The following is a 24,783-nucleotide window of genomic DNA, read 5'->3' on the forward strand; positions in this document are numbered from 1 at the left end:
TCAGACGAATGACAAATAAGATCAAAATCTTCAAAATTTAAAAGCAAAACAAAATCCTCAACACCTACGCCAACAGATTATGATTACAAACTAAGCACCAATTACGTGGAAAGGACGATAAGTGAGTTTTGTCTGAGAGTATTTTTTTGTTCTTCAGTTAAACATAGCATGGCCTTGCAGTTGGTGATTTGCTCTTTCTCTGGTTGTGATGCTTCTTATGGTGGTGGAAGCGGAGTAAGAACCTCCGGGGTACGACGAAGACAACCTCGAGGGTGCAAGTTAAATATTAGTACAGTCTGGATCCAATATATAAAGTAAGGTCTAGTCTCTGCCGACGATATCAAAAAGTCTGTTTCATCTCGCCAGTTAACATCCCTGCGTTTCTTTCCATTTTTGTCGTGTGATACGAGTCAACCATTTCAAACTCAAGATGAAAACTATGTTGTTTGTAGTCGTGCTGGCCGCCATCCTGGCCATCGCCAACTGTGCCGCAGTGTACAAAGGTAAGTAATTTGTTGTGATCGTTGGCATCCAACGATTTCTTAAGCACTCCTGTACCTTTACAGCTGATAGGGGTGCTGGTGGATTCGGCATCAAAGGATAGTTTTCGTAGATCATTTGGTCTATGGTGCATTGGAACCAGCATGCAGAATGCTCCATATGTGCATACACAGTGAATGCAGATTCTAAATAATGTACAAAAGTTAAAAGAAGATAACTGCAGTTGAATCTGAGAAATGTATGAAGATTTTCATTTGGAAAATGATTCAACAACCTTATCGTTACAGTTAGTATGGCATAATCGGTTTCGATGAGCTGTTAATAGAAAGAGACAACCTTTCGTCACTAAAGATTGCCAACATCCATAACAAAGCAAACGAGATTTCGAAAAAAGAATCCTTAAAAGTTTAAGGATTAAATTATTTTATGCCTGCAATCCAGTCACAGTGCTTATCGCGTAACAATTTTTCCAGTCCCTTTTTGTAATTAACCTTTTTTTTATTAAAAAAATCATCCTTTATGGAAAGGCCTTCGCCACATTATCCTTTCGAATACGAAGCGAAAGTTTAGTGGGCGTGGCTTGCAACACCATCACAAGGGCGATGGCGTCCCAAGGATATGCATATATTTCAGTACACTGAACATTTCCCTCGTTACATCAGTGTCTCTTTAACCGGCATTAAATCGAGATTTAAACCTCAATCAATAAAAATGAAATAAACACACACTAATCTTTATCCTATTAGCTTCTTCTGGTGTCGGTGGCCATGCGTAAGGTGACGACACGTGTCCAGGATTGGCATGTGGTGAAGGCATCATTTGAAAGTAATTGGACCGCTTAGACGCGTTGGGCAGGGGCCGGTTTGCTGGGCGCGAGACTTTACTGCCGAAGCATAAAGTCAAGCAGGGGAAACGGAAACTGTTATCTTTTCATGCCAGACGCGTGCCACAGCGTTGTGGGTGGAGAAAATCCCACCATCGAGTGTGTTCTCACTACAGCTTATTTGTCACTTTGTCGCAAAATGGCACGTGCAGTGATGAAATGTAATGAATTTAAATGATTTTTTGACAAATAAAGATCAATCTTACGAAATTGTACGTGCGATAACAATGGGAAAATGAATTAAGAGTAGTAACGGTTTTTTGGCAGCTATATCGAAATGAATTTCATATTCTATTAAACTGTTTCAAAACTAATTCTAAATTTGAACAGCACTGTTGAATAGCTCGATGATTTAAAAAAAATAGTTTTTGATCGATACACACTAGTTAGAGTTTTAATTTCGACTCGTTAATAACATTTATGATCTTTATTGAATAATTGTTGCTCCCTTTAGAAGGAGTTATTTAGAGTTCACAAAAGGCTAGTTACAATATTAGGCTGACCTTTCACGTTTGTCGCATCCTTTTTCGTTCGACCTATTCAACACACTGGTTTCACCTCTCGCACATTCTTGCCCTCCGTCCGGACGGTAACATTGGCCGTGGAGGTTTAATTCCCGTTTTATTTCACTCTCAATCATTGCCGGCATAATTTCATATGGCTGGGACATAAGCATAAGATTGGACTTAACATGCAAACCGGGCCGTACGTTGCCGACGATACTGTTGGACCCATTCGAAGATGCACCTGCATATTGGGATGTATTGTTTGTAGTTTTGCGACGGTGTTTTGTTCCACCGAACGTACTAGATTTTACTACTCTCCCCGACGGGGATGGTTTGGTTCCGGTGTTTGTTTTCTCACCTTCTCCACACTCAACCACTTTTGATTCCATTTTAATAGCACGTGCGCTCGAAGTTTTGGAAAAATGTTTCGGACCTACAATCATCAAGAGGTTGGTTCCATTTTCTCTGTAGTTTCCAGAGAAATGATTCTCGTTGTTGGAGCTTTGGTGTTGCTGCGTTTGGAGAGAAATTTGATGATGCTGCTTAAACGGTGCTCGATCGGAAGATTCCTGTTTTTTCTGCCATTCGAGTACGTTCGAAAGAAGTCGTATGTACCGGATCGCCATGCGAAGAATTTCATTTTTCGACAACTTCTTGTCCGGTGGATGAGTTGGGACAAGTTTTCGCAGCTCTGCAAATGCACCGGACACGTTTTGCTGTCGCCAACGTTCCCTGGTGTTCGTAAACATTTTACGCACCACCGCACCAGTACCATTTACACCGGATCCTCCTATACCCAGCTTTGTGCCGGAGAGATTAAGCACCGGCATCACTGGGAGCAGAGTGCCACAGCTTGAACTGCTTTGATTTGGATCCGAAGAATCTTCCTCGTTCTTGTTCGTGTGTCCTGGCAGAGAAAAACAACGTGAACAACACTTACTACATCCGCATGCACTAACATTAATGATTTTAATGATCAAACTCTAACCGGGATTCCTGAGATCCAGCTCATCAAATCCATCGCTTTCGTTCGAGGAAAATTCGGACATGTCCTCCTCGGACAAATCGTGCATTCCGTTGGGACTGATGGAGGCGGATTCTGCACTTGCTTGCGTTTCACATTCAACGAGTCGAACAGGTTCATTTAGTTTTTTAAATTTTCCAGAATATAGTGCCGTAGCCATAACGCTAGCATTAGCGTTTTCAAACGTGGTCAAAAGTCCTTTCGTCGATTCGGTCAGCTTCGACATATCGATATGGCTGCTTATATTGTTATCCATTGTTGCACAAAATTTCTCTCACTGATGCGGGACTGCATACGCTGAATCAATTTTTAAACTATGTTCACTTTTCAATTATGATAACTTTGGAAAAATGTTTTCACGATCCGCTTCCCGCTGTGGTCGGAAAAGTAATGAACCACTTTTCGGCATCGGGACTTTGGCCTGGATTAGAGGTGTTTAAGGCGCATGTGCAAAGATCCTTTTTGCTCCTCCCATTTTTTAGGGATGAAATTATTATTAATTAACACTTGTCTTAAATAACAAAAAAGAGAACTTAACAAACATACAAAATTATACGCAAATCAGTAAAAACGTTTGTGAGTTAATAAATGCCACATGACCATTATAATATAATGAAAAACTATGTTAGAGTGTTTAGGTGTATTTTTTTTTTCTATACCCACTTATCATTTTGCAGAAATCAATCGACTAAAATCAAGGGGAAAGTTTCGTAAATATTAAAGCATGACTAATTAACTACCAGGTTGAGCATAGGAAGCGATTCTTGTATCAACGAATTTAAATCATTGTGTAACTTTAATTCGGTTTCTGCTCTGTTTCATTGTTGGAAGATGAATCATTTAGATTGATAGTTAATAATATATTTTTCCAAAACAATATCAACATGAAACTGCGGCTCGGAGGAAATAACAACATATTTTTTGAATATCCTTACCAATAACTGCTTTTTCAAATTGGTCCGCAAAACCCATGCAGCAATGCATTCATTCAGCACATTCAGCAACGTCAATCGCTGATTGTGAGCTCTGTGATATTTGTAAACAAACCGGCATTGCCCCCTTCCTTTCTTCTTTGTTAGTCCTATGCACTGAAAAATTGAAAAAATAACTACGCATAGCACCACGAAAAGGAAAGGTTATATGAAGGTCTACATTTTATGATATTAAAACGAGCAGTCTGACAGATCGCCCAGTTTCTCGCCAACCCGCTGCTAGTCAATACGTTTTGTGGAAAAGTTGATCAGAGAAGTGTTACAAAAATGATTGACCTGAAAAAAGATGTTTCCGACAAAAAATACGACCAGGTTTTGGACGCTTTGAATGCATTGAACATAAGGTAACTAATGGAGCAGTTCGTTGTATGTTCAATGAATGTGTAACTACTTTCCGGATTCCATTTCTAGCACTGCGACTGACGAAGATTTTCGCCAAGAAGCATCCCATCTGTTCGAAATATTTTACGCCTGCTATAATTCCTCCGATGAATCCGCCAATCGGGTTGCCATCAAATGTTTGAACATTCTGAAACGGTCCTGCGCCCGGGGAGAATCTTTTCAGAACATTATCATTGCCAAGGAGGGCCTGTTGGATCGTGTGCGGGATATTTTGGTGAACGAGGAGGGGCCACTACTCGACAACATTCGCACAAATTGCCTTCAGCTGCTCGCGAATCTTAGTGTACAGAATAAGCCCAATCAGGAACGAATCATCAATCATCTCAAATCTTTTCTGCTGGAAAACATTGCATCGAATGGAGAGTACACCAACGCTTCGGCCATGATTTTGTACAACGCGTTCATCTACAAATCAACGACACTAAGTTTGGAAGGGATTTTTGAGACAATCCTAGACAACGTTGAGGTGAACCATGCGGCGCAGAAGGAGCTTCCCGAATTCGTTTGCATATTCTTGGAGTATCTGATCAGCGAGAGTAACGAGGTTGTGGAGGTAATGGAAAAGCTAGAGTTTAACAAGAAGCTGCTGTTGTACCGCTACCTTATCGAGTACGTTCGCCAAGAGGACCGACGAATTCATCCACTTCATCCGGACGTTTTCAAGCATCTGCTTGCGGAGTTCAAGAAGAAATCTGACATGGTACTAAAGACAGAAAATGTCCAACTTAATGCTCAAGACACGGAAGAGGTGTTCACATTGCTGATTTTTATCTCCGACACGACATGCGTCGAACCGTACGCATCATTCCTGCGTCATGATGGAGGGCTGTTTTTGAATCTTGGATGTAAGAAGAAAACGATCGTGTTAGGGTGGCCCTGTTGGAAGATGGCTCATTTTCCATTCTTTCCATTTCAGGCCTTCTGCGACAGATGCAAATGCTGGGGAAAGCTGAAACCAAAAACATGTTCACCCCGGTGCAGAAGATTGAAGAGATTTTGCGAATTAAGAAAGGTGATAGCGATCTGGACATCGAGGGACAGATTTCCTATTCCTTGCGATCGGCTGTAGTGAAAGCGCTGGCAAATCTGGCGTACAAATCGAAAAAGAATCAGAAGATGGCCCGCGAAATGGATATCATTGCCGCCATTCTCGAATGCACCAATTTGGACGCCCGGAATCCACGTAATGCAGCAACATTGCTTTGAATCATTAAATTCATTGGCTCATTCAAATTTTTACGCGATTTTTTCCAACAGTTATCAAAGAATGGAGTATACTCGCCATACACAACCTTTGCGACGATAATTTGGAGAACCAGCAGTTTATCGCGGGCCTGAAGAAACAGGGGGACGCGGAAAATTCCTTGATTACGGAGTACAAAGCCGGAACCATTCGAATCAGCGATGGAAAGTCAAGCAGAGGACCAAATTAATTGTTTAATTTATTTTTATTTTTATCTGCGCGTACATGACTAGGATCCTTGGAACAGCTTTGTAGGGAACTGGTCGAGAAATAGTTGCGCATTTGGTTTGCTGATAGGCTTTGGTTTGTTCCTGAGGAACAGAAAAATATTTATGCAAACATGAGTCAATCAAATAAACGTAATCAATGACGAGGTTGTCAGATACTTACAATACTTCTGGAATGGTTGAAAGCGTAACATTAACTACATCTGTGGATATTTCTGTTGGTCGAATAGAACCGAAGAAGTCTGTGATTGGAACCTTATACGGATCCTTGGGGTATAAGTCTTTCCTCACTCCAACTGTGGAAATGCATGCTCGCTTTGGGCAAACGGAAAGCTGAAAAAAACATGGTTGACATAGATTATTATGGAAGGAGGCCAGGATGGTCACGTTTAACTTACAAAGTCTCCCATTGTTTTCTTACTGTTCCATTCCACTCGCTCTAGAAACTCCAGTGCATTGTACGTATAGCGATCGATAATATAGACCCCGATGGCCGGATCAATATGATGCGAAAGTGAATCCTCGCCGACTAAACTACTGGCAACAGCGAGTATGTTGGGTGAATAAAACTTCTCGTACATCGACGCCGCTTGGCACGTGTCAATCATGAAAAACAGTTCATTGTACCGCTGCTTTTGCCACATCTGTTCAATAGCATCCGCAAGCTCTTGGTTGGTGATTTCTTCCGAATCCTGGAACTTGAGAAAACCATCACCACCGTGTCCGGTCAGGTAGATCAGTACGTTGCTGCCCGAATCCGATAAAAGTCGCTTCGATCGGGCAGTGCCATTCTCATTTCTTCCCGTTAGTAACCGCACAAAATTCTCTACAGTCACTTCGTAGCCTCGGTAATCGACTTCTACGTCCGATCCGTACACATTGATGTGTTGTTTGGCATTGTTGAAAACTGTAGCGGGACGAGGATTTCTGGCATTACATGCCATATCATCGGCCACCATCAGCAGTATCTGGCTGTCCGGTATGCCCAGTCGCTTCACAGAGCGGTAGACTGATAAAACGTTAGCTATATGGCGATAGTTGAACCAGAATCGAGAGGTATCCACCAGCACGGCCCAATTGTTTGTGTGCGAACTGCTCGTGACGAACTTTGCTGGAAGCTGAAAAAGTACATTATGCACGTTACTTTTTTCACTAAACCTTTTCGTTGGCTTTACTGTACCTCAATCTCGTTGGCCGTAACGAAAAGTATCCAACAAAACAAAGAAAATACACGAGAAAACCACATTTTGTTGCTGTCCGTGGAACCCGGTTTTGCAATTCCAATTTCAATGTTTACCTTTTTGACATTATCTTCCATATCATAACACTACAGGGTGATTCAAGTTCGTTATTCACACCCTGTAGTGTCATTTTTAAATTCCTATAACAACTAAAAACCGGTATTTTATAGCAAGCTCTGAGAGAAGCTTTTTAAAATATATCGACTTAGGCACAATAAAATAATACGAATAGCAGCATACAACCTTATCATAAATATATTTATCATGTTTGTGCAAATAGCTGCTATAAATATTTTTTCCGATTGTATCTTATTGTTATACACGTGCCATTTAAGTTGTTATTCGGAAATTAGAATCTTATGACGATTATTTACAATTTGTGGAATTAATAAATCCGACCTAACACTTAAACTTAACCCTTATTAACTAACCCCAATACCACTCTTCCTTATGGAAGCAGGAAGCGTAAACCAAAAATCGTCACGCTTCTTCTGACGTACTTTGAGTGTTGGTTGTGCTTAAACTACTAGTTTCGGGTCCGTCGGGAGACTGAATTGGCCGGAATCGCTTCAAAGCTATCTTCTCGAGACCATGGATCGGTGATTCGAACAGAAGACAAAGCACGAGCGCCAGCAGGAAAGTTAATGTCATGTGCGAGATGGATTCGGCGGTCTGGAGGAGAAAGAAGGCAACCGCATAAGACAAAACGTATTAGAAAACGACACACTTTCGTTTAATTTTTTAGGGCTAAGAACACTTACCAGAGATGACACACTGGCATACAGTGGCGTTCGGCGCGTGGCAGACAGGTACAGCTCGACGAGCCCGTTCATCAGATAGGCACAATAGGTGAGCCGGCTGAGGGGCACAAATGCACGCCAGGATAGGAAGCGCTTCAGGATATCACCATGTCCGGTTACACAGGCCAGGATAAGCCATCCGTTCGACAAGCTCCAGCCAAAGCGGTGCAGTGCGGCGTACACTGCATTGTAGAGATAGTTCTCGGTACCGAGCCCGTTGTAGAAGGCGGTCAGAGAAAACATCGCTAAACAGCCACAGACGGTAGAGATGGTCCAGCAGATGCCCAGCATTTTTCTTCCTATGCGAATGCTGTGTCGTGAAGAGTGCAAAGTTAATTAACGGCCATTGGGCGTTTTCTCTGAAATTACCTTTCCATCTGCATCCAGTGAACGAGATATCCGGCCAGGAGGCCAAACAGGTAAGCGGTTGCTCGGAGGTGAGTTTTCCCGTACACGTTGACAAAATAGTCGTTCGATTGAAGGTCACTAATTTCACTAAAATTCAAAAAGAGGACAAGAGGCACATTTGTGATAACATCAGATCTGATCAAGAAATTGGGTTCTCAAGCAAACATACTCGGTAAAGATCATGAGCGTCGGATCGAGTTGCCGGTAGTACGTGACGAAGAATGGCACAAGGATGGATACACCGGTCAGGCTACCGAGCAGCAATAGAGCCACACGATGTCCGTAGCGCCACATCGGGTACAGGATGAGTGGGGCAAGGACAAAGAGTTGGGTATCGGTTGCCAGATACCACGACTGGAACATGCACACCTCCTCCGTGCCGACGTAGTTGTTGATGTAGAGCAGATTGCGCCACCAGCTGACCTGGCAACGGTGCTGCTCGAGCTGCATTCGCTCGTTCCAGAGCGGTCCATCGCCTAACCGGGGAAGCCAGGTGGCATAGAGAGCGATAATGGCCAGGTACGCGGGGGTAAGTCGAATGTAACGGAACACATACAGCAGCAGGACGTTGATGCGTCCCTTACGCTTGTCCAACTCGAGCAGCAGTAACCGGGCGAACAGGAACCCGCTCAGCAAGAGGAACGTGTCCACGAGCAGCGGTGAGTTGAGCAGGAACGCGTTCTGGAGCATTTGGTTCTGCTCGCGGAAGAAACTCGGGTTAAGTAACGCCCCACCTGCCATAAAGACCAACGCGTGTCCTCCGAGGATAAATATCATGGCGATAGCTTTGATGCCATTGATGCAACCGAGTCCGTGTTCATCCTTTGAGTCTTGGGCCAGTTTGCGGAGGTTCTCGAGCACGGAAAAAGCCCGTCGCACGCTTGCTCCCGTCGACTCCTTCTCCATCTCTCGGGTTTCGTGGGCCGAGCACCCGAAATTGTAGAATGTACTGAAGACCACCATCAGCACAAACAGTAGCAACACACATGCGGTCACGATTTGAGCGGCATCGTAGGGTTGTCTATGGCTCGAAACCTCCTGCTGCTGGCAAGCACCTGATGGAATGACTAACTCGCTGTACCCAGTGGTCTCCTTCAGCAGCCTACCGACGTCATCCGCCGGGCAGGTGGCAGGTAAACACAGACCCCATCGCACCTGAACCGCACTGTGGTTTGTCGTGGAGCGGTCACGGGTGGCAAGTTCACGCACGCGAAATCCAGGAAGCGCCACACGCACAAGACAAAACTGTGTACGGAGAGATGCGCCCGACATTCGGGCCAAACACTCATCGTAACTCCCGAAATGGTACATCGAGCCGTGCTCAACCGCGTCCGGGAACTTGACCGAGGCATCGAACACTTGAAAGAAGAAAAAAATATGATAAATACCATTGAGATGTTCTCATTCTCTTCAAGTTGTTTTCTCAGCATTTTTGTTTCATGAACTGATTACAACCGACCATCGACAACTAACAATTACAAGATCTGGATTAGGCTAACCGCCCCCCTAGTTCTGGGCGTTCGGTCAAGAGCAACCGGTCACGATACGATCACTTCAGTGCCACCCGCTCTCTGTCGCATATTCGTTACGCAAAAATAATATATACACGTGTGGCCAAGCGGTGGAGATTGTTGGTTATGCTTGGCGTACTAGGCTGGGGTGTAGGTCACCGAGACTGATATCACTAAACCTCGGCATGATACTCTTTTTTATGAAGCCCTATCGGTCATAAGTGTTTAATCGGAATGGAACCTCCCAATTATAGCAGCCACTCAGCATAATGACTTTGCTTTGAGAAGCTTTAAGTGTCTATCTGGCTTCGGTTTGATCGATGTTGAATGTCTCAAGGATGTGTGCGCTGCTGCGCACAAAAACGGAACCCAAAATAAAGAGATTTGCATTTCTGAACTGAATCTCGATCATCGATGAACGAATTTCGTGGAAATGGGGAGACACACTTCACAAGGAAGTGTCTATTTTTATTACAAGCTGTTAAGAAACCCTTCGAATTATAAATATAAACCCATCGCCTGACGTCATTGCGGTCCGGACGAGACCTTGCTTATTTGTTTCCTGTGGTTTTCAACTTCGAGAAAAGAAAAGAAAGAAGTTGAGCTCGTGAAGCGATAATCATGACTAATTATAAATCATGAAGATAGCTAATCCGTATGGCTTATGAGCCTTATTAATTCTCGCGGTGCGAGTCAGGCCTGGGCCGCAATATGTGATACTGTACGATTGAATTGCACCTCGGTAATTACGTAAAGCGCCAACGGGCAGCCCGCGGGAGGACTCCGAACAGGTGGGAGTACGAGTTTAGAACAGGTTCGTCGCTTGGGCCTAAGCCCCCCGCCGTCGGTCGGGTGCACTTTCGCTCTTGACCATGGCGATGATTGAAAATTGGCCCATGCCATTCATTCCTCGTGCACTTATGTGCATTCGATCGGCATTTGAGCAAGATACATTTTCCGCACTGACGACGAAAACGACGGTCAACGCGCATATGCGTCGCTTGGGTTATCGGGCCTAGCGCGTGAAGGCCAACCATTCGAGCGCCGATTACCAACCGTATGGTGACGATCCGAGCTTTGGAATCCGGGCGAACCGGCGATGATCGCGCGGCGAACTCCGTTTTCCGGTCGGTTATTAGTGGAGATTTGTTTTTCTGTTTGTTGATCCTTCAACTATTAATCACCCGTTTCTGCCGCCAGCCTAGGAGAGTACCGGGCCACCGTGGGACCTATCAGTGCGTACGACCCCCGCACCGGTTTCTCTTCCCCGCACGTTACGTGGCTTGCTGCTTGGTTGCATTATTCGTTTCGCTTCTTCACCGGCGCACCCCGGGCGAGGCTGACCGCTTGATCACACAAATTGAGCCCGAATGTTTTGAAAACAAATTATGCGCTACGAACATCAAACAATACGGTCTGGCGGTGGGCAGTAATGCGCTCGAGTGCGTCAAACAGAGTGAAAAGGGTTTCGGATGGCGTGATGTCACATTTATTCTTCATGATGAGTGAATCCATCGAAAGAATCTCCTGTTGACAGTGCGGCACTGGGGTGTACGAGTTTCGAGTGGCTCTGAAGTGAACGATTTCTAATCACGCATGACATTTTCGAGAGATCACGGAGGTTACTCACTTGCCATCGCCCACGTGTCGCGATTGTACACCGCTTGGATGGTGCGGTTCATATCCTGCCGGCAGCTTCCATCTTGTAGCACGTTCAATGACGCGTCTATCCGTTCGAGGATCGCATGTTCTGCTGTGGCCAATTGTCCCCAACTACCATCGGGATAGCCGAACAGTTGCAGCAGTACGATCAACCAGACGAACCCACCAACTGGACGACACTTTCTCCGCGGAATTACTAAATCAAAAGTATCAAACATGCCGACCGATGGTTTGATTCCTTTGAGTAGAATCTGATACTTTTCCGTGTTTTCTTGGAAATAAAGTTAGCAGTATCGACGATACGAGTCGACATTCGTCACGATCACTTGTTGGCCAAACCTTAGCCACTGGTTGGTACACACGGGTATGTTAGAGACTCGCGGAGATATCCGACACGTTCGGCGGCTCGAATTGAACTGAACTGGCGCGCAACGGTAGGTCGTATGGCTGGGCGAGTGCTCGATCGAGGGATCCTCGAGGTGGGCTTGTCACTGTTACTGCTGCTGTTGCCTTCGCCAATGCTGGTGGTAGTAGTGTTTGATCAGCCGTTTGTTCGTGCCTATAAGCATCACAAAAAACGTCCAATGTTCATAGAACTTTGGAAAAGCTAACAGACGCGGTTTGGCTTGCGAATGATGATGTTTGTGTTTATTATTCCGCATCGAAATTAGTATTCTCCACTCGTTGCATCGTTTCTAGACCTGTCTGGACAAGATGTCCAACCTTCATGGTGGGACAATGTGCATCTAGGAAACTATCTGAGAGGGAAATAGAAAAAAAAAAACAAGGAAGCTGAGGATGAGGTTTTAAATCACTACACTGCATTTGCTAAAGCGAGGTTAATTTCCTACGCAACTAGTTGTGATGGTTTAAATTGATCCTGCGATTTGGGTACTACGTTATGATTGGAGATATCCTTTGCTTTTAAATAATATTTAAGTAAAATATAGTTTAAATTAAAAATATATAGTTTAAATATTTTTTTGAGGAAATGTTTAAACATATCAAAAACTCGATACCAAACTTATAGGTTTAGTTTAACCAATCCAGCAATAAATAGTGGTGGTCTAGTCCGGTTCTGCCTGTTTGGCCTTGAAAACCTCAAATCTTCGGGTTCGTTAATCAGAGGAATCGAGAGAAGTTAACAAAAAAAGGAATGAACATAATAATGCTCACTATGGCCGATATCGAGATGCCACTTGGCGAATTTGTGTTTTGTCCCAAACAACCTCTTCATTTCCTTAAATCACAGTTCCAAAGCATAATCAACTATCAAAATTTCAAAATTTTTATGCAGAATTATGAATGGAAAGAAAGATTAACGTGTTGCATAAGTGACAAAGCAAGTCGCTGACGATGAAGGCGGTTTGCCATTTTGGGGGGCGACAGACATGCAAGACTATTTTGCATCCTTTATCAAACGGTGAGTTCAGGTTCGCCGGTTACGAAACTGTGTGGTCTTCTTTCCGTTTGTCGATGGCACAGAGAAAGATTAAAGCATCAACAGGTTAGGGAGAGCGATGGGAAAAGCGAAAGCAATCGAACGCGTCTACTGGATAGCGCTTGAACAAGACGGACGCACCCATTGTAGAATCGTGAATGGGTGTTATGAGGTTCGATTGTCGAAGGCATTTATTCCATTTTTCTGATTCTTATCAAACATAATGTGTAACTCATAATTGTCCCGATTTCGGCTATTTGTGTTACATTAAGGTAAGATTGCACACCTGAGTAGACGAACCACCAGGAATTAGCAGTTATTAGCATCTCCCAAACGTGCCGTTCATTGCACTTCTCAGGGAAAAATATTCTACATTTGCACCGAATCGTTGTTAGAAGTGAAATCCTACATATCACACCTTGCTTCAAGAGATTTACACGTGGTTTATTCGTTACCAGGTTCTTCAAACCTCTTACTACGTCATGCTTTGTGCAAACAGTCAGCCGCGGTTGAGAGCAGTTAGTGTCGGTAGGTTTGTGGCGAAAAACCGTGTATTCTACACGTCGTGCAGTTTATCTCTTTCCGCATCGTGATGACACTCGTAGAGTGCTGTGAATACGGAATACCGAATTAGCGAGCTTCGCTCACGGAAACATATGTCAAACCAAAGCCTACGACGCTAGAGGAAGAAACGTTGCGGGGAAACCGAATGATATTGCCACCCACAGGTTTTACTTTATACGGTTTATGTTTTGTTTTGGCATTTTTTCTTCATCTGTAATTTATTCGGGAATGTGTTCTGTCACCACAGTCGTTCTCGGTGCGGAATAGTTATTATTCATGCCAGGAAGCAATATTAATCGTCGATGATCAAGCCTCGTTAGCGATACAGCTTTGGGAAAAAGGTATCCAGTTGACAACAGCAACAACTGGATGGAGGACAAGTTTATCCATGGCAAAGAAAAACAGCGTCTCTTCAAACAGACCGAATGCATCTTCCGGTGCACTTAGTGACTTCGAATGTGATGCACTTTATCTCCCACGGGAAGAAACGGATGGCAAGGAGGGAAAGGTTTCGATATGCTAAATGGATAATTAATGTGCTAAATGAGCCACAGCGTTTCATTAGACGCCGCTGGTACCTTACGGAAAGCTTTGATTGACGGTTTTTCACGCCACGCTGGCTAAGGCATCCACTGCCCCATGCGGCCCAAAGTCAACACCAAAGTGTTGGCACGGGAAGTAGGAAGTGAAGTGCCTGGCGATGATAGGACGTTTTTCGCAAACGGATGACGATGACGTGCGAAGTGCCGTGGCTGTTTTTTTTTTCATTGCACGCAACCGGCATCATTCACACGCTGTTCCCGTGCTCCGTGAAGAAAACGAAATCAAAACAAACAACGTCTGCGGACGCTCGAGGGTTGTGAGCGAGGCGTGATCGTTAGGAAAAAATAAACACCCCCTACCGTCGTACAACTCCCACCCACGGAGTCAAGGCACAATGCACGACGTATTGTGGCACGCGACGGAACTGCCGATGACCCTTCGATTGTGGTTTATGGATATGTGGTACCCATGCTTTGTGCGTGTTAGTTTTGTCACCATAACGTACACTGCACCGTAACGGGACTGTTATGCTCCATCTTATGCTCATGAAGGTACCGCTCGGCTTCGACCTTGAGATGCACAACCTGATTAGAAGGCAGCGGCTGAAAATAACCGCATTTTATGTTTCATTTTCGCGGGCAACCACGAACGACGTTTAAAAGCTTCTCCAAGTTCTACGAGGAGAGCTTTAGAAAGCTTTCACAGAAAGCTCAGCGCGTGCACGAGGGCCTTTCTCAAGAAAGTTGAAAGACTTTCGTTGAGTCTGCAAGTAAGTGCTATGCTATTACTAGGATAAGATGTTTTTCCTGAGAATGTGTGGAAAAATATAGCACGATTTTCCTTCATTTATTTCCTCTCGAAGATTACTTTCGCACAACAAGTATCTAGACAAACGCTTCAAACATTTGACCTCATTCAACCATGCAGCGGAGTGCAACCATCCAGAATGAATCGTAATTACCATTATCCTGCAAATGCGTCAATGTTCAATTGCCTTCAATTGCTAGGTGCTCCCTGAAACCCAGTGGGAAATAAAAAGGGGAATATATGATATAATCATCATGCGTTTTGTGGGAGTTTTCGTTCAATCAAGGCTTATTTAACAAACATCCTGTGAAGTATGTCAAACAAACATCATCAGAAGTATGTCAAAAGTCAACGTCACTGCCTCATTCAAGGTTCAATTGCAGTTTAAAGATCATACCATTAGCTTAGTGGAACAAACAATTCTACAAGAAATCAACGAGATTTTTCGGGAGAGTAAGGACCAATTTCCAATCGAATAATTTCTTAGAAAACCTTGTTTGTGCAAATACACTTGATTGGACATTCGAGAATTAATCTCTTTGTAAAGCTTTCGCTTTAAAATCAGAGTTTCATCTACATTCTTTTTATGAGAAGTACCCTTCAGAGAAAAAAAAAAACAACCAGATTGCCGTTTGCACAAATTTTCCACGTAATCTTTTGTTTGCAAATGACAGCCGGTACGGGAAGGAGTTTTTCGCCGTTGTCGTCGTCGTCTATCAAAGGAATTTCCTACTGCCATTGGTCCCTCCTTTTTGCCTTCCACGATTTACGGTCAATCCTTGTGTGGCTCTGTTGCTCGAAAGTATGTAGCTGCGAAGTCTCGGATACGCTCGCGCGAGTGTGCCGTTAAGAAGGAGAACCCTCCCCTGATGGGAAGTTGATTATCAAAATCCGCTCCCATGATGGGACGCTGGATAACGGATTGCCGTGCTTCGGAATCAGTTTGAGATAATGTGGTTTTTTTAACTCCAACTGCTACACACACATACACACCGCCCCCTGCGTGTCGGCGCCCACGGAACACTGTGGGCGGTAACGCATAAATTGTGTCTGCAGTTTTCCGAATTGCATCCTGCCGAGGACCGTCGCTTCCTTTTTTTTCAATTTCCCGCCCGCTTTTCCTGGCCAGCGCATTATCGTTCGCCCTTCCAGCGGCGCTCGGTTGTGTGCCCTTTATGTAAACCTGCCCCGAAGGTGGGTAGTAGCAGCAGTATCCGTCCTCGGAAAAGGAAAGCAATTAGGCTTCCAGCAGCCAGACGCAGCGACGGCGTGCGGTTCTGCTGGTTGGCTGGTTTTCTCAACCTCTCGAGACCGACCCGGGGGGGTTTGGGAGTCGTTGGGAGATGGATGAAACAGGGGCAAAGAGCCGCAGGACGAGGGGGGTGAAAGTTTAGCGAGCGACGTCCGGGACACACCGGAAAGCCATACAAAGAAAGTCATTTTCACTAGAGCTCAAGGGGTAGCTCCACCACCAGGTTAACTACTTAAGGAGTGTATAACGTTCGCTTCGGAACCTCACCTTCCTTTTAACCTCTCTCTTTCTCTCTCACCTTCGCCCTCATAGGTGACACATAGGGCGGAAATATGTTACCCCACGGAAGGGACGGCATGGGGTGGCTGAGTTTAACTTCGCGATTTACAACGCCCATGTCCGGATGGGAGTTCCTCCCGCCTGCAACACACATCCGCTAGGGCGATGGAGAAACGCCAGAGTTCATAAGCATTCGGCAAAAGCTTCCATAAGACAAACCCCCCTGCCTACCCCACACACACACACACTCACACATGTCTCAATGTTTGGTTCTTGTTTATCTTAATTAAATTTGTGTTTAAGTTTGGCTTCCAACGCTCCGTGGATAAGCTTCGTGCCATACCATTTTCTCCGAAGGTGACGGTCTCGCGTAGGGCGCCCAAGGAGCAGATTGTGTAATCGAAGCTTAAACGTGTCCCGCTGCCGAAATGTGCTGACCGTGGCCGATCCGGAGGGTTGTGGCGGCATGCTGTTGGCATTTCGAGCAGTGCATTGAACCGGCACACAGGGTTGGATCGGCCGTTTCGGAACGATCACGTGCCATATGTGGATTGTTGTTTGGACAGAAGCGTGCGGAAAAGGCATCGTCAAGCCTAGGAAATGAAGCGCGCGCCGGAGGGGAAAAAATTGCTGAGCAATAACAGCCCGAGAAAGCGATGGCGCTAGGAAAAAGCTTTTTTATTATTTAACACATTCCATCCAGTGCGGATTCGCCTAGCGAGCCGTGTTCACTGCGACACCTCGCGAGAAGCTGACCGGAACATCTGCCGGAAATCATGGACTGACTTCCTTCGCACGTTGAACCGGGAGGATGCCCAATGGTGCTGAAAATCGTTCGGATGGTCAATGATAATGGTGTATTTTGCCCACTCCCACCGCCCCCTGCCGTGGTTGAGACAAGTGTCAATAGCTGTCTGTTCCGAGCGTCCCGTGCTCGGTCGGGAGAGAAAAAAAACGGAAACGAAATAAGAACAGTCATCTTCATCATCTCCGTTTGTAGTAGCGGTCCTGGTTTTGGGTGGCTTTTTTGCTCGCTTTGCCCGGACCATTTTCTGACCACCTAATGGCGTTCGATGCTGTCTCCTTTTGGGCGGAAAATCGTCACAAAGTGCTTGTTTTTCATGCTGTCCGATAAGGAGGAGAGAGAAAAAAACGGTGCAACTGTCCACTTTGCCGCTTCGTTATCACCTGCAAACGTTTGATGTGTACATAAATCAAACAAACTGCCAGCGCACGTCAAACTTTCTTTTAATATTGCCTCCCTTTCCACCTTTTAAAACTCACAAAACTCCTGCTCAAATCCAACCAATCAATCAATCAACAGTCAATCAAGCCGCAATTTCTGTGGAATCATTTAAGCTATTTATATTCTTCCAGCGTTACCTTTCCAGGGTCCGCAACGGAACAACAGCGTTTTTTAAATGTTTCGGGATGTTTTTCTCGTCCCGGTTGTCCCGCTGCAAATTACGTTATGGGAAAATTTATTCAAGCTGCTCCGTACGCTCGCAAAAATTTTAATACAAACAGTTCCGGAAAGAACAAAAAACAAAACGTAAATAACCGTCCCGGAAAGCAAAAACAAGGAAGCGAAACTCTCACACATTCTGTTTAATGTTTTTCTTCCGCATGTCCTTCCGGTTTCGAGCCCGGAAGACGGGACGGAGGGTATTTTCTCCGCTCGCTACATTAAGGACACATTCCTTTGCGCTTCTATTGGATAACTTTAGAAACATGTTGATGGTTTCGAGGCCAAATGTCAGCCGGGAGGAAAATACGCTCTGAAAAACAAGGCGGGTTCTCGTGAATCTCGTGACTTTTTTCTTTCTTGTTTTCAACTTCGTGCGAATTTGTTAAAGAGAAAAGCATTAACACCGGAATGGAGAAGTTTGGGACGGTGATTCGGGCACATCCTTGATGCGCCGTAACGAGTCGCATACGACGGATGAGACGCGCTGTCGCCGGTTGAGCTGATCCTCTTCCCGTTCCCTTGGTGGTGTTTTTTTTTTCGGTATATTTTTATTTCGTTTTAAGCACCAACGAGGTAGGCCTCCAATAACCTTCAGCACATCGTAAAATGGGCGATAAACGGCACCGCCGACAATGGTCTGCGGCGCACACCTTACAATAATATCTTTTCCAGCCGCAAAGAAATATGTGAGTGTGTGTGTGTGTGACCCATCCGGTGTACTTTTACACTGGCTTCAAAGTTGTTTGCATCATCGATCCCATGCCAGCTTTATGCTTCGAGCTACGATTTTTCGCCCCCCGATTTCTGCTGCCCCTCGAAGGCCAGCGTAGGCCAGTGGGAAACACATTTTAGTGCACCGTCAGCCCACCGCTCGCCCGCTGGCTTTTCCCGTGCTTATCTGGCTCGTTGATTTTCGCTTATCTCACCACCCGGTATCACCCTCCCCGGCCTTTGCGGAGCTTACTTTTTATTACTTACTTTACGGATCCCATTAGCTGCGTGAGTGTTGCTGCGTCTGCCTGGGAGGGGGGACAGCTGGGTGCGATGCGGGGAGAGACCGTTTTTAGACTATGATTTTAAATAGACTCGTCACGTCCGTAACAAACCGCGGATGGTGAGGATAATCTGTTTACTGCAGTTTGATAACATCGATCGACATCCCGAATTTGTCTAGTTTCGTACAATGTCGTCAATTAGATGCTATTCCCGAGAGGGGGAAAATTAGTAGGGAAAGGAAGGAATAATATGCAACTCTGAAAGTTTATTTAATTTTCATATTTTTTGGCAGCACAGTCAAGAAATGGTACAGCATTTTATAGCATAACGCCATTTTTTTTTTAATTTTCAACAAACCATTAATCATTATCCCTATAGTGGAGTGCTCGAGATTTGATAACTTATGGGATTTATGAATCCTAAATAGAGTTGAGAATTTTTTTAACAAAATGTGTATCCAATACTAAATGAAACATCAACGGCTCCGACTTCAACCTACTTGCATATAGTAACAGCATTTGTTTCATTTAATTCTCTTTGTTAAATTGTGTTGTAGTATTGTACAATTCACATAAGAACCATGCAACACATCAACTCACATAATCCTTAACGTCATATGTTTTATAAATACAATACTGTGCTAAAAGTATGCCATTGCATTTTTCTCCACCAAGGCAGCTTGCCTCCCTCTTGCCTCACTGATTTAAAGTCATTCAAATCTTGTCCTTCACAAAACTTTCCAGTTCCAGAAACTTTCGTTTTGAACAAAGGATTTCATTCAACTGTCGTCGGCGTCTGGTGTGAGGATTGTCAACTACTCAAAAGTAGTACTTCGCCCGTTTCGGGCGGCTGATGATTTTGGACACAAAACCCCCCCGCGTTTGCCCAAACGGATCCAATCCGACCGATGTCCGTATGGCTTCGTTTCGATTTGCGTCCCGGAGAGGTTTGGCTTTCTTTTCAATTTTTATCCACATTCATACGCCATCCCATCCCCAAATGGGTCCGTTACCCCGGGCCCCCACCCCCCAACCACACGCGTGCAAAACAATTCAATTGCCCAACGGCAGCAGAAAGCAACAGGAACCGAGAGGGTAAATTGTGAAAATATGCTAAGCCGATAGTGGATCGTAACATGGGGAAAGCCATTCCATAAAGCAGGAAAAAGGGATGATCAGAGCATGGGAGGGTAAGCAGCGGGGGGAGGGTTTTGTGGCCGGCCGCAGATACTTTGTTGTCCCACTGCGTTGCGGCTCCTGCTGCCATATTTCATACGAGAACGCCTTCCCCTTCGCATGGTCCGCGCGTGTTGCCCTATTTTAAAAGCTCTAGCCCTATGAGACTTGAATTTAAATTGGGTATCTTTTAGTTTCACTTCAGTGGCAAACCGTTGGGGATCCGGTTCGTGGGGGGGTCGGGAGGTAGAAGACTTGTGGTCACCGAACAAGTGGATCACTAAACAGGATATCGTCGTTGTCGTCGTTCTCGTCCACGTCGTCGTCGTCGTCGTCGTCGTCATCATCATCCGACTCGTTTGGGGCTCGAGCAGCCTTTCTGACCGCATCCGGGCTGGCCTGGGAGTTGAGGATGCGCCGCGGTGCGGCCACAAAACACCTTTTCGAGGAGGGTTTGTAAACGAAACGAATGTCTGCAAACAGGCGATACGACTGCACAAGCGCCACGACTCCCGGCGCTGGCCTACGCTGGCAGGGTGACTGCGACCGGCAGTCCCAATCGATAGGACACAGTAGCGACCGAATTGAGTGATACACTGCCACCGTGCAGCCCCGGGGCGTTAAATGAAGCCCCCGAGAACGGCATATCGCGTATGTGTGGGGGTATGTGTTTGTATGCCAGCTTCCCGGGTCGCCATCGTCAAACCAATCGACGTACGTGGCCCGAGAGCCCGTTGGGATTATATTGGGTAAACAACTGGGTTTACCGGAGGCTGGAAGGGTGCGGGACAACCAGGAACCACTCTGACAAATCGACGATCGAAAAGAGGAACTACAGCCGGTTTCAATTACTTTTTTTTCCTCAAGTGTATGTGTGTGTGTGTTAGGATGTGGTGTGCTTATGTGTGCTTTTGAGCTTTTGCAGGCGCATTCGTACGCCACGGTGTTTATGCAATTTGTGAAACCAATTAGATTTTTATTTCCTCTATTTCCACGGGCGGCAAATGAGGTTTATTTTGGACAAGGCGTGCTGCCAACGGGACTTTCGGCCGTATTGTTACATTTCCACATTGTCAAGCTCTAATCTATTTAATCGATAGCATTGCTGTCTAGCTGTGTGATGTTTTAATTATTCATTAACTTTCGGTGTCTAGTCGTTTCGCTAGCAAACTCCCAAGGTTAATTGATATTTCTTTTAGTTTTGATCCGAACAATCAGCTCATCTATTCATTACGCACTGTGTATTTATGTTAACCCGACAACTACTGCAGTTATAAAATATCAATTGAGCCTCTGCAATACATCAATTAGTACAACTAGAATTATTCATGCCGATGCCTGTATCTGATAATCAAACTGTTTAAATTAAATTAATAAACACATGTTTAGAAGATGAAAGAAAAACACAATTTTAAACACGATTCAAATGTATTGATTTTGAATTACTACAGACCCACTATGTTTCTAATGTTTGAATGAATAAAAACTGATTGCATGTGCATGATGTTGTTTTCCATTTACTATCAACCATTTACTATCTTGAAAGATAGGTTTTGAGATAAGACTCACAGCAAGTTGTTTTTTAGTAAATGACCAAAAACAAGTAATGATGCACCCAAGCAGAGAGCAAAAGGTGCTGAAAACTGATATTGTCACTAATATTTTTGAAGGATAAAAAGATCCTAATGCCATTAAGGTCTCACTGCCCAACCTTTTAACATCGTTACACTTATTATGTTTGAACTTGTGATACTTTGACAGTTACATAACAACGTACATCGTTCGACTCAATCCGGATGAAACAAGCATCTCGTTGAGTTATTACCGAAACGGTGCGCTAAGCATGCCGTCGAAGGAAGAGAAAAAACACAAGCCCATTAGGATAGAATTACCGGCTGAAAAGTCGCAGGATCGTTAGGTGCAGAAATTCGATCACGCCATTCGACGCCAAGCTACTTTTGCTCGCAAAAGCGCACCGTTCGTTGTACTTTCGTCTTGTGCCAAACTTTCGCTCACTTGCAAGATAAAACGTACGACCTGCCCTGCCCTCCGATAACCAGCGGCCGACGTTCGCCCCGTCGGGAAAACGGCACCAGCGCGCTGGGGAACTTGATGCTGGCCTTCGCTGTTTCAAATCCCACTCAAGTTCGGTGCCTTTTCGACCATCCGGTGGCCGGGCCGAAGGTAGTAATTTTCTTCGCTCCATTTTCGTCCCTTCGACCGACCTCGCACGGCGCCCATTTCATGCTTCCGTTGATCGCGCTCCAGGCTCCGGTATGCCCCCCCTCCGATCGCGTGTTTCCCCGGGAGAAGTGTTTGTTTGCTTTTATCGGCAATTTAATTCAATGCTCGCCGGCCTCTTCGACGCTCCGTGCCGGTCGTCGTGTCCGACATTCGACTTTCGAACCCACTGTTTTTACCCTCATCAACATCAAACCCAAGCAGGCCCAGTCCCCGTCACTCCCTACCCCCGCTACCCGGCCACCCCAGAGCCTTCATTTTCCCACATTTACTTCTCGTTACGCTTATTTACTCCAACTTCCTTGATTGCGCGAACTTTGAAGCGATCGTTGGTTGTAGGATGTTTTGCTTTAGTTTCCATTTCACGATGTTTTCCATTTTTCGTTTGTTTTTTTTTTATTTTGATGTTTTACCCTCAACCGAAAGCATGCCACGATCCTGGGGTTCAAGGATTAGCGCGGGCCCATCGTTTTTCTCGGTTTTCCCTTCTCATGGCCTTCTTTTTTTTTCTTTTTGGTTTTCGCCCCACACAATCTCCTTCATCTCGCGAATGATGGTAATTGTACAAGCCAATCGGCGAGAACCGTAATTCACACTCAGTGGCGATAATCGTCGCAAGGCCATTACTCAGATTCCGGAAGCGGGGAGCTTCAAAGGACGACCAGTCCAGGGGTGGTGAGGGGTTGCCAAAAAAAAGAAGGAACAATGTCTTCCAAAATGACTCCTAACCGTGGGTGCGATGCCCTGCGCGTTTCCCACGTCCTCGTTCTAATCCGGATTAGCGGCGACCGGATGCTGTCTGTCGTTGGGTCGTTGCCGATCCATTTGGCTGGCTGGCTGGCTGGAAATGCTCGCCAGCAACAGTTTGATGATGCATTTTCTCGACGGTTTTCTTTGCCTGCCGACAGAGTGAATTATGGTGACCGCCAGTCACAGCCTCGTGGCTTACATAAATTAACTCCCCGTTTTGGGTGTCCTGCCCTCGGGCACAGCATACTTACGCTTGCTACACCTTGGCGGGTGGCTCCGGGCATCGGAGGACATTCCTTGTCACACCCACACCCACACACACACACACGCGTGCACAGAGATACACCCTCCCTGGTTCGCACATCTTTTAACACATTGCCCAAAAATGGCGCATTTATTTGGCTTTCCCAACGCGTTACGCCAACGCCTCCGCCGTTCCGTCGTTCCATCGTCGTTCCGGGAAAAGTTGCTCGAAAGTTTTCACAATACACTTTTTCATTTAATCATGTAGGCGCCCACACCGCCCTCTCCCACCGTGCCGGTCTCGCATCGCTGGCCAGTGCAGCATTAGTATGCGCCACGCAGGAAACGAAAGAAACGAAGTCGCCCAACGCACGACGCCGTCTCGACCTCGATCCTCGTAAGCCACCTCGTAAGGGGAAACGTGTGGCGACGAACGACGTATGGAGGCAAAAGGAATCAATGAGCAGGCGAAATGGCAAGAAAGGTGGAAAAGTATGTTAAAGTAATTTATGGCAGTTTCTTCCATTAGCCTCCCGCTGTCTCGGCTTCCGGTGCCTTCGTTTCCTTACTCAATCATTCATGACAACAGGATGAAACGGGCGGGGTGGCGGCTAGAGGAACCGGACCGATCGGGTGCTGCTGGGTTTCGCTTTAATGCATTTCCTTTTCTGTAATACCATGTGCCGCCCTGCCGGTGGCTTACATGGTAAATGATTTTTGATTTTTCCTCATCCTTTTCCGCAGCAGGGAATCGATACGCGTGGACGGGAGCTCGCCGCCTGGTAGGGGTTTTAAAATGTCACCGACATTTGCCTTTGCTGCTGGCTGGCGACCCGTGAAGGTGTGCGCCCATGGACGAAGGATAGACAAATAAGACCCGGGCGCGATCCCCGGGTAGCGTTCCTTCGCTTTCGCTGCCGAAGCAAACGGTGGTGGTGTGGAAATTTATGGCGAAATTAAATTTAAAGGAAATATAAATTGTGCCACTTTTTCACCGATCTTGTAGACACACACACACACACACGCATACGAGCGTCAGGACATACCGCAAGAGAATTGGCACCGAGGAGTCAAGGGGGCAAACGTGGGGAAGCTTACTTGATAGGTTGAAATTAAAGAACGAAAAAAAAAAGAAATATGGTGGAAAACATATAAAACCATCATTTACCTCCAACGACATTCCCATAAAAATGTACCGTCACTTGTCTTCCATCGTAATGCATAAATAAATAAATAAACTAAATTAAATCATAAATAACTCGGTGAACGAACGAGAATGAAACAAATATAACGACCGAACGTGAGAAATAGGAGTTCAATTTGGAAGGAAAAACTCGCTCGAAGCGCTAAAAGTTAGAACCAGTTGTGAAATGCAGTTCGACTCAGCTCGTCAACTCTAAACTGCCACCGTTCATTATCGCTCCGTAGTCGTACACCTTCCCTTCTTATCGGCGGCGCTTCAGTTCGACAAGGGTGCGTTCGGAAAGGGCAAAAATCACTACCCAGATCCCCTCGCAGCCGAGCTGGACGATGGAGTATAAACATAAAACTAGACGAACGTTACTTTTACGGTCGCTCGCCAAGGATGCCAAAGCGCAAGTAGTACCTCGCACGTACTGACGCT

At 45.4% G+C, this 24,783-nt stretch overlaps 5 protein-coding genes across 5 annotated transcripts in view; 1 reads left to right on the forward strand and 4 right to left on the reverse strand.

Annotated features, from left to right (window-relative positions):
* Positions 1-1,877: 1,877 nt before the first annotated feature.
* On the reverse strand, positions 1,878-3,170 carry LOC131289625 (uncharacterized). The gene is made up of 2 exons (XM_058318920.1): positions 2,879-3,170; positions 1,878-2,797 (listed from the first exon to the last, which is right to left on the reverse strand). The coding sequence occupies exons 1-2, from the start codon at positions 3,168-3,170 to the stop codon at positions 1,878-1,880; spliced, it is 1,212 nt and encodes a 403-aa protein (XP_058174903.1).
* A 1,003-nt stretch (positions 3,171-4,173) lies between these two features.
* On the forward strand, positions 4,174-5,969 carry LOC131285978 (ataxin-10). The gene is made up of 4 exons (XM_058314831.1): positions 4,174-4,250; positions 4,318-5,153; positions 5,225-5,491; positions 5,566-5,969. Exons 1-4 carry the CDS (start codon positions 4,174-4,176, stop codon positions 5,739-5,741), a joined length of 1,356 nt encoding a protein of 451 aa, XP_058170814.1. The 3' UTR covers positions 5,742-5,969.
* Positions 5,744-7,031, reverse strand: LOC131285979 (putative GPI-anchor transamidase). Its single transcript, XM_058314832.1, has 4 exons — positions 6,959-7,031; positions 6,177-6,896; positions 5,942-6,111; positions 5,744-5,862 (listed from the first exon to the last, which is right to left on the reverse strand). The coding sequence occupies exons 1-4, from the start codon at positions 7,022-7,024 to the stop codon at positions 5,781-5,783; spliced, it is 1,038 nt and encodes a 345-aa protein (XP_058170815.1). The 5' UTR covers positions 7,025-7,031; the 3' UTR covers positions 5,744-5,780.
* A 468-nt stretch (positions 7,032-7,499) lies between these two features.
* On the reverse strand, positions 7,500-11,618 carry LOC131289631 (nose resistant to fluoxetine protein 6-like). The gene is made up of 5 exons (XM_058318926.1): positions 11,369-11,618; positions 8,397-9,585; positions 8,189-8,314; positions 7,781-8,129; positions 7,500-7,691 (listed from the first exon to the last, which is right to left on the reverse strand). The coding sequence occupies exons 1-5, from the start codon at positions 11,616-11,618 to the stop codon at positions 7,500-7,502; spliced, it is 2,106 nt and encodes a 701-aa protein (XP_058174909.1).
* Positions 11,619-11,894: 276 nt separating this feature from the next.
* LOC131289635 (uncharacterized) overlaps positions 11,895-24,783 on the reverse strand; it is a 46,012-nt gene continuing 33,123 nt past the window's right edge. Inside the window, exon 6 of the mRNA XM_058318932.1 lies at positions 11,895-11,959. Coding sequence (XP_058174915.1) covers positions 11,895-11,959 — 65 coding nt within the window. The remainder of the gene's footprint in view (positions 11,960-24,783) is intronic.

The sequence above is a fragment of the Anopheles ziemanni genome, chromosome 3 (assembly GCF_943734765.1).
Source record: "Anopheles ziemanni chromosome 3, idAnoZiCoDA_A2_x.2, whole genome shotgun sequence".
Taxonomy (NCBI): Eukaryota; Metazoa; Arthropoda; class Insecta; order Diptera; family Culicidae; genus Anopheles; species Anopheles ziemanni.

Excerpts from the sequence above, each read along its gene's own strand:
- LOC131289625 (XM_058318920.1), bottom strand. The coding sequence starts at position 3,170 with ATGGATAACAATATAAGCAGCCATATCGATATGTCGAAGCTGACCGAA. Across the intron at positions 2,798-2,878 it reads GCTGGATCTCAGGAATCCCG|GACACACGAACAAGAACGAG; the intron begins GTTAGAGTTTGA and ends TTTCTCTGCCAG.
- LOC131285978 (XM_058314831.1), top strand. The coding sequence starts at position 4,174 with ATGATTGACCTGAAAAAAGATGTTTCCGACAAAAAATACGACCAGGTT. Across the intron at positions 4,251-4,317 it reads TTGAATGCATTGAACATAAG|CACTGCGACTGACGAAGATT; the intron begins GTAACTAATGGA and ends TTCCATTTCTAG. Across the intron at positions 5,492-5,565 it reads TTTGGACGCCCGGAATCCAC|TTATCAAAGAATGGAGTATA; the intron begins GTAATGCAGCAA and ends TTTTTCCAACAG.
- LOC131285979 (XM_058314832.1), bottom strand. The coding sequence starts at position 7,024 with ATGTGGTTTTCTCGTGTATTTTCTTTGTTTTGTTGGATACTTTTCGTT. Across the intron at positions 6,897-6,958 it reads TTACGGCCAACGAGATTGAG|CTTCCAGCAAAGTTCGTCAC; the intron begins GTACAGTAAAGC and ends GTACTTTTTCAG. Across the intron at positions 6,112-6,176 it reads AGAAAACAATGGGAGACTTT|CTTTCCGTTTGCCCAAAGCG; the intron begins GTAAGTTAAACG and ends TGTTTTTTTCAG.
- LOC131289631 (XM_058318926.1), bottom strand. The coding sequence starts at position 11,618 with ATGTTTGATACTTTTGATTTAGTAATTCCGCGGAGAAAGTGTCGTCCA. Across the intron at positions 9,586-11,368 it reads CGACACGTGGGCGATGGCAA|TGTTCGATGCCTCGGTCAAG; the intron begins GTGAGTAACCTC and ends TCTTCTTTCAAG. Across the intron at positions 8,315-8,396 it reads ACGCTCATGATCTTTACCGA|TGAAATTAGTGACCTTCAAT; the intron begins GTATGTTTGCTT and ends TTTGAATTTTAG.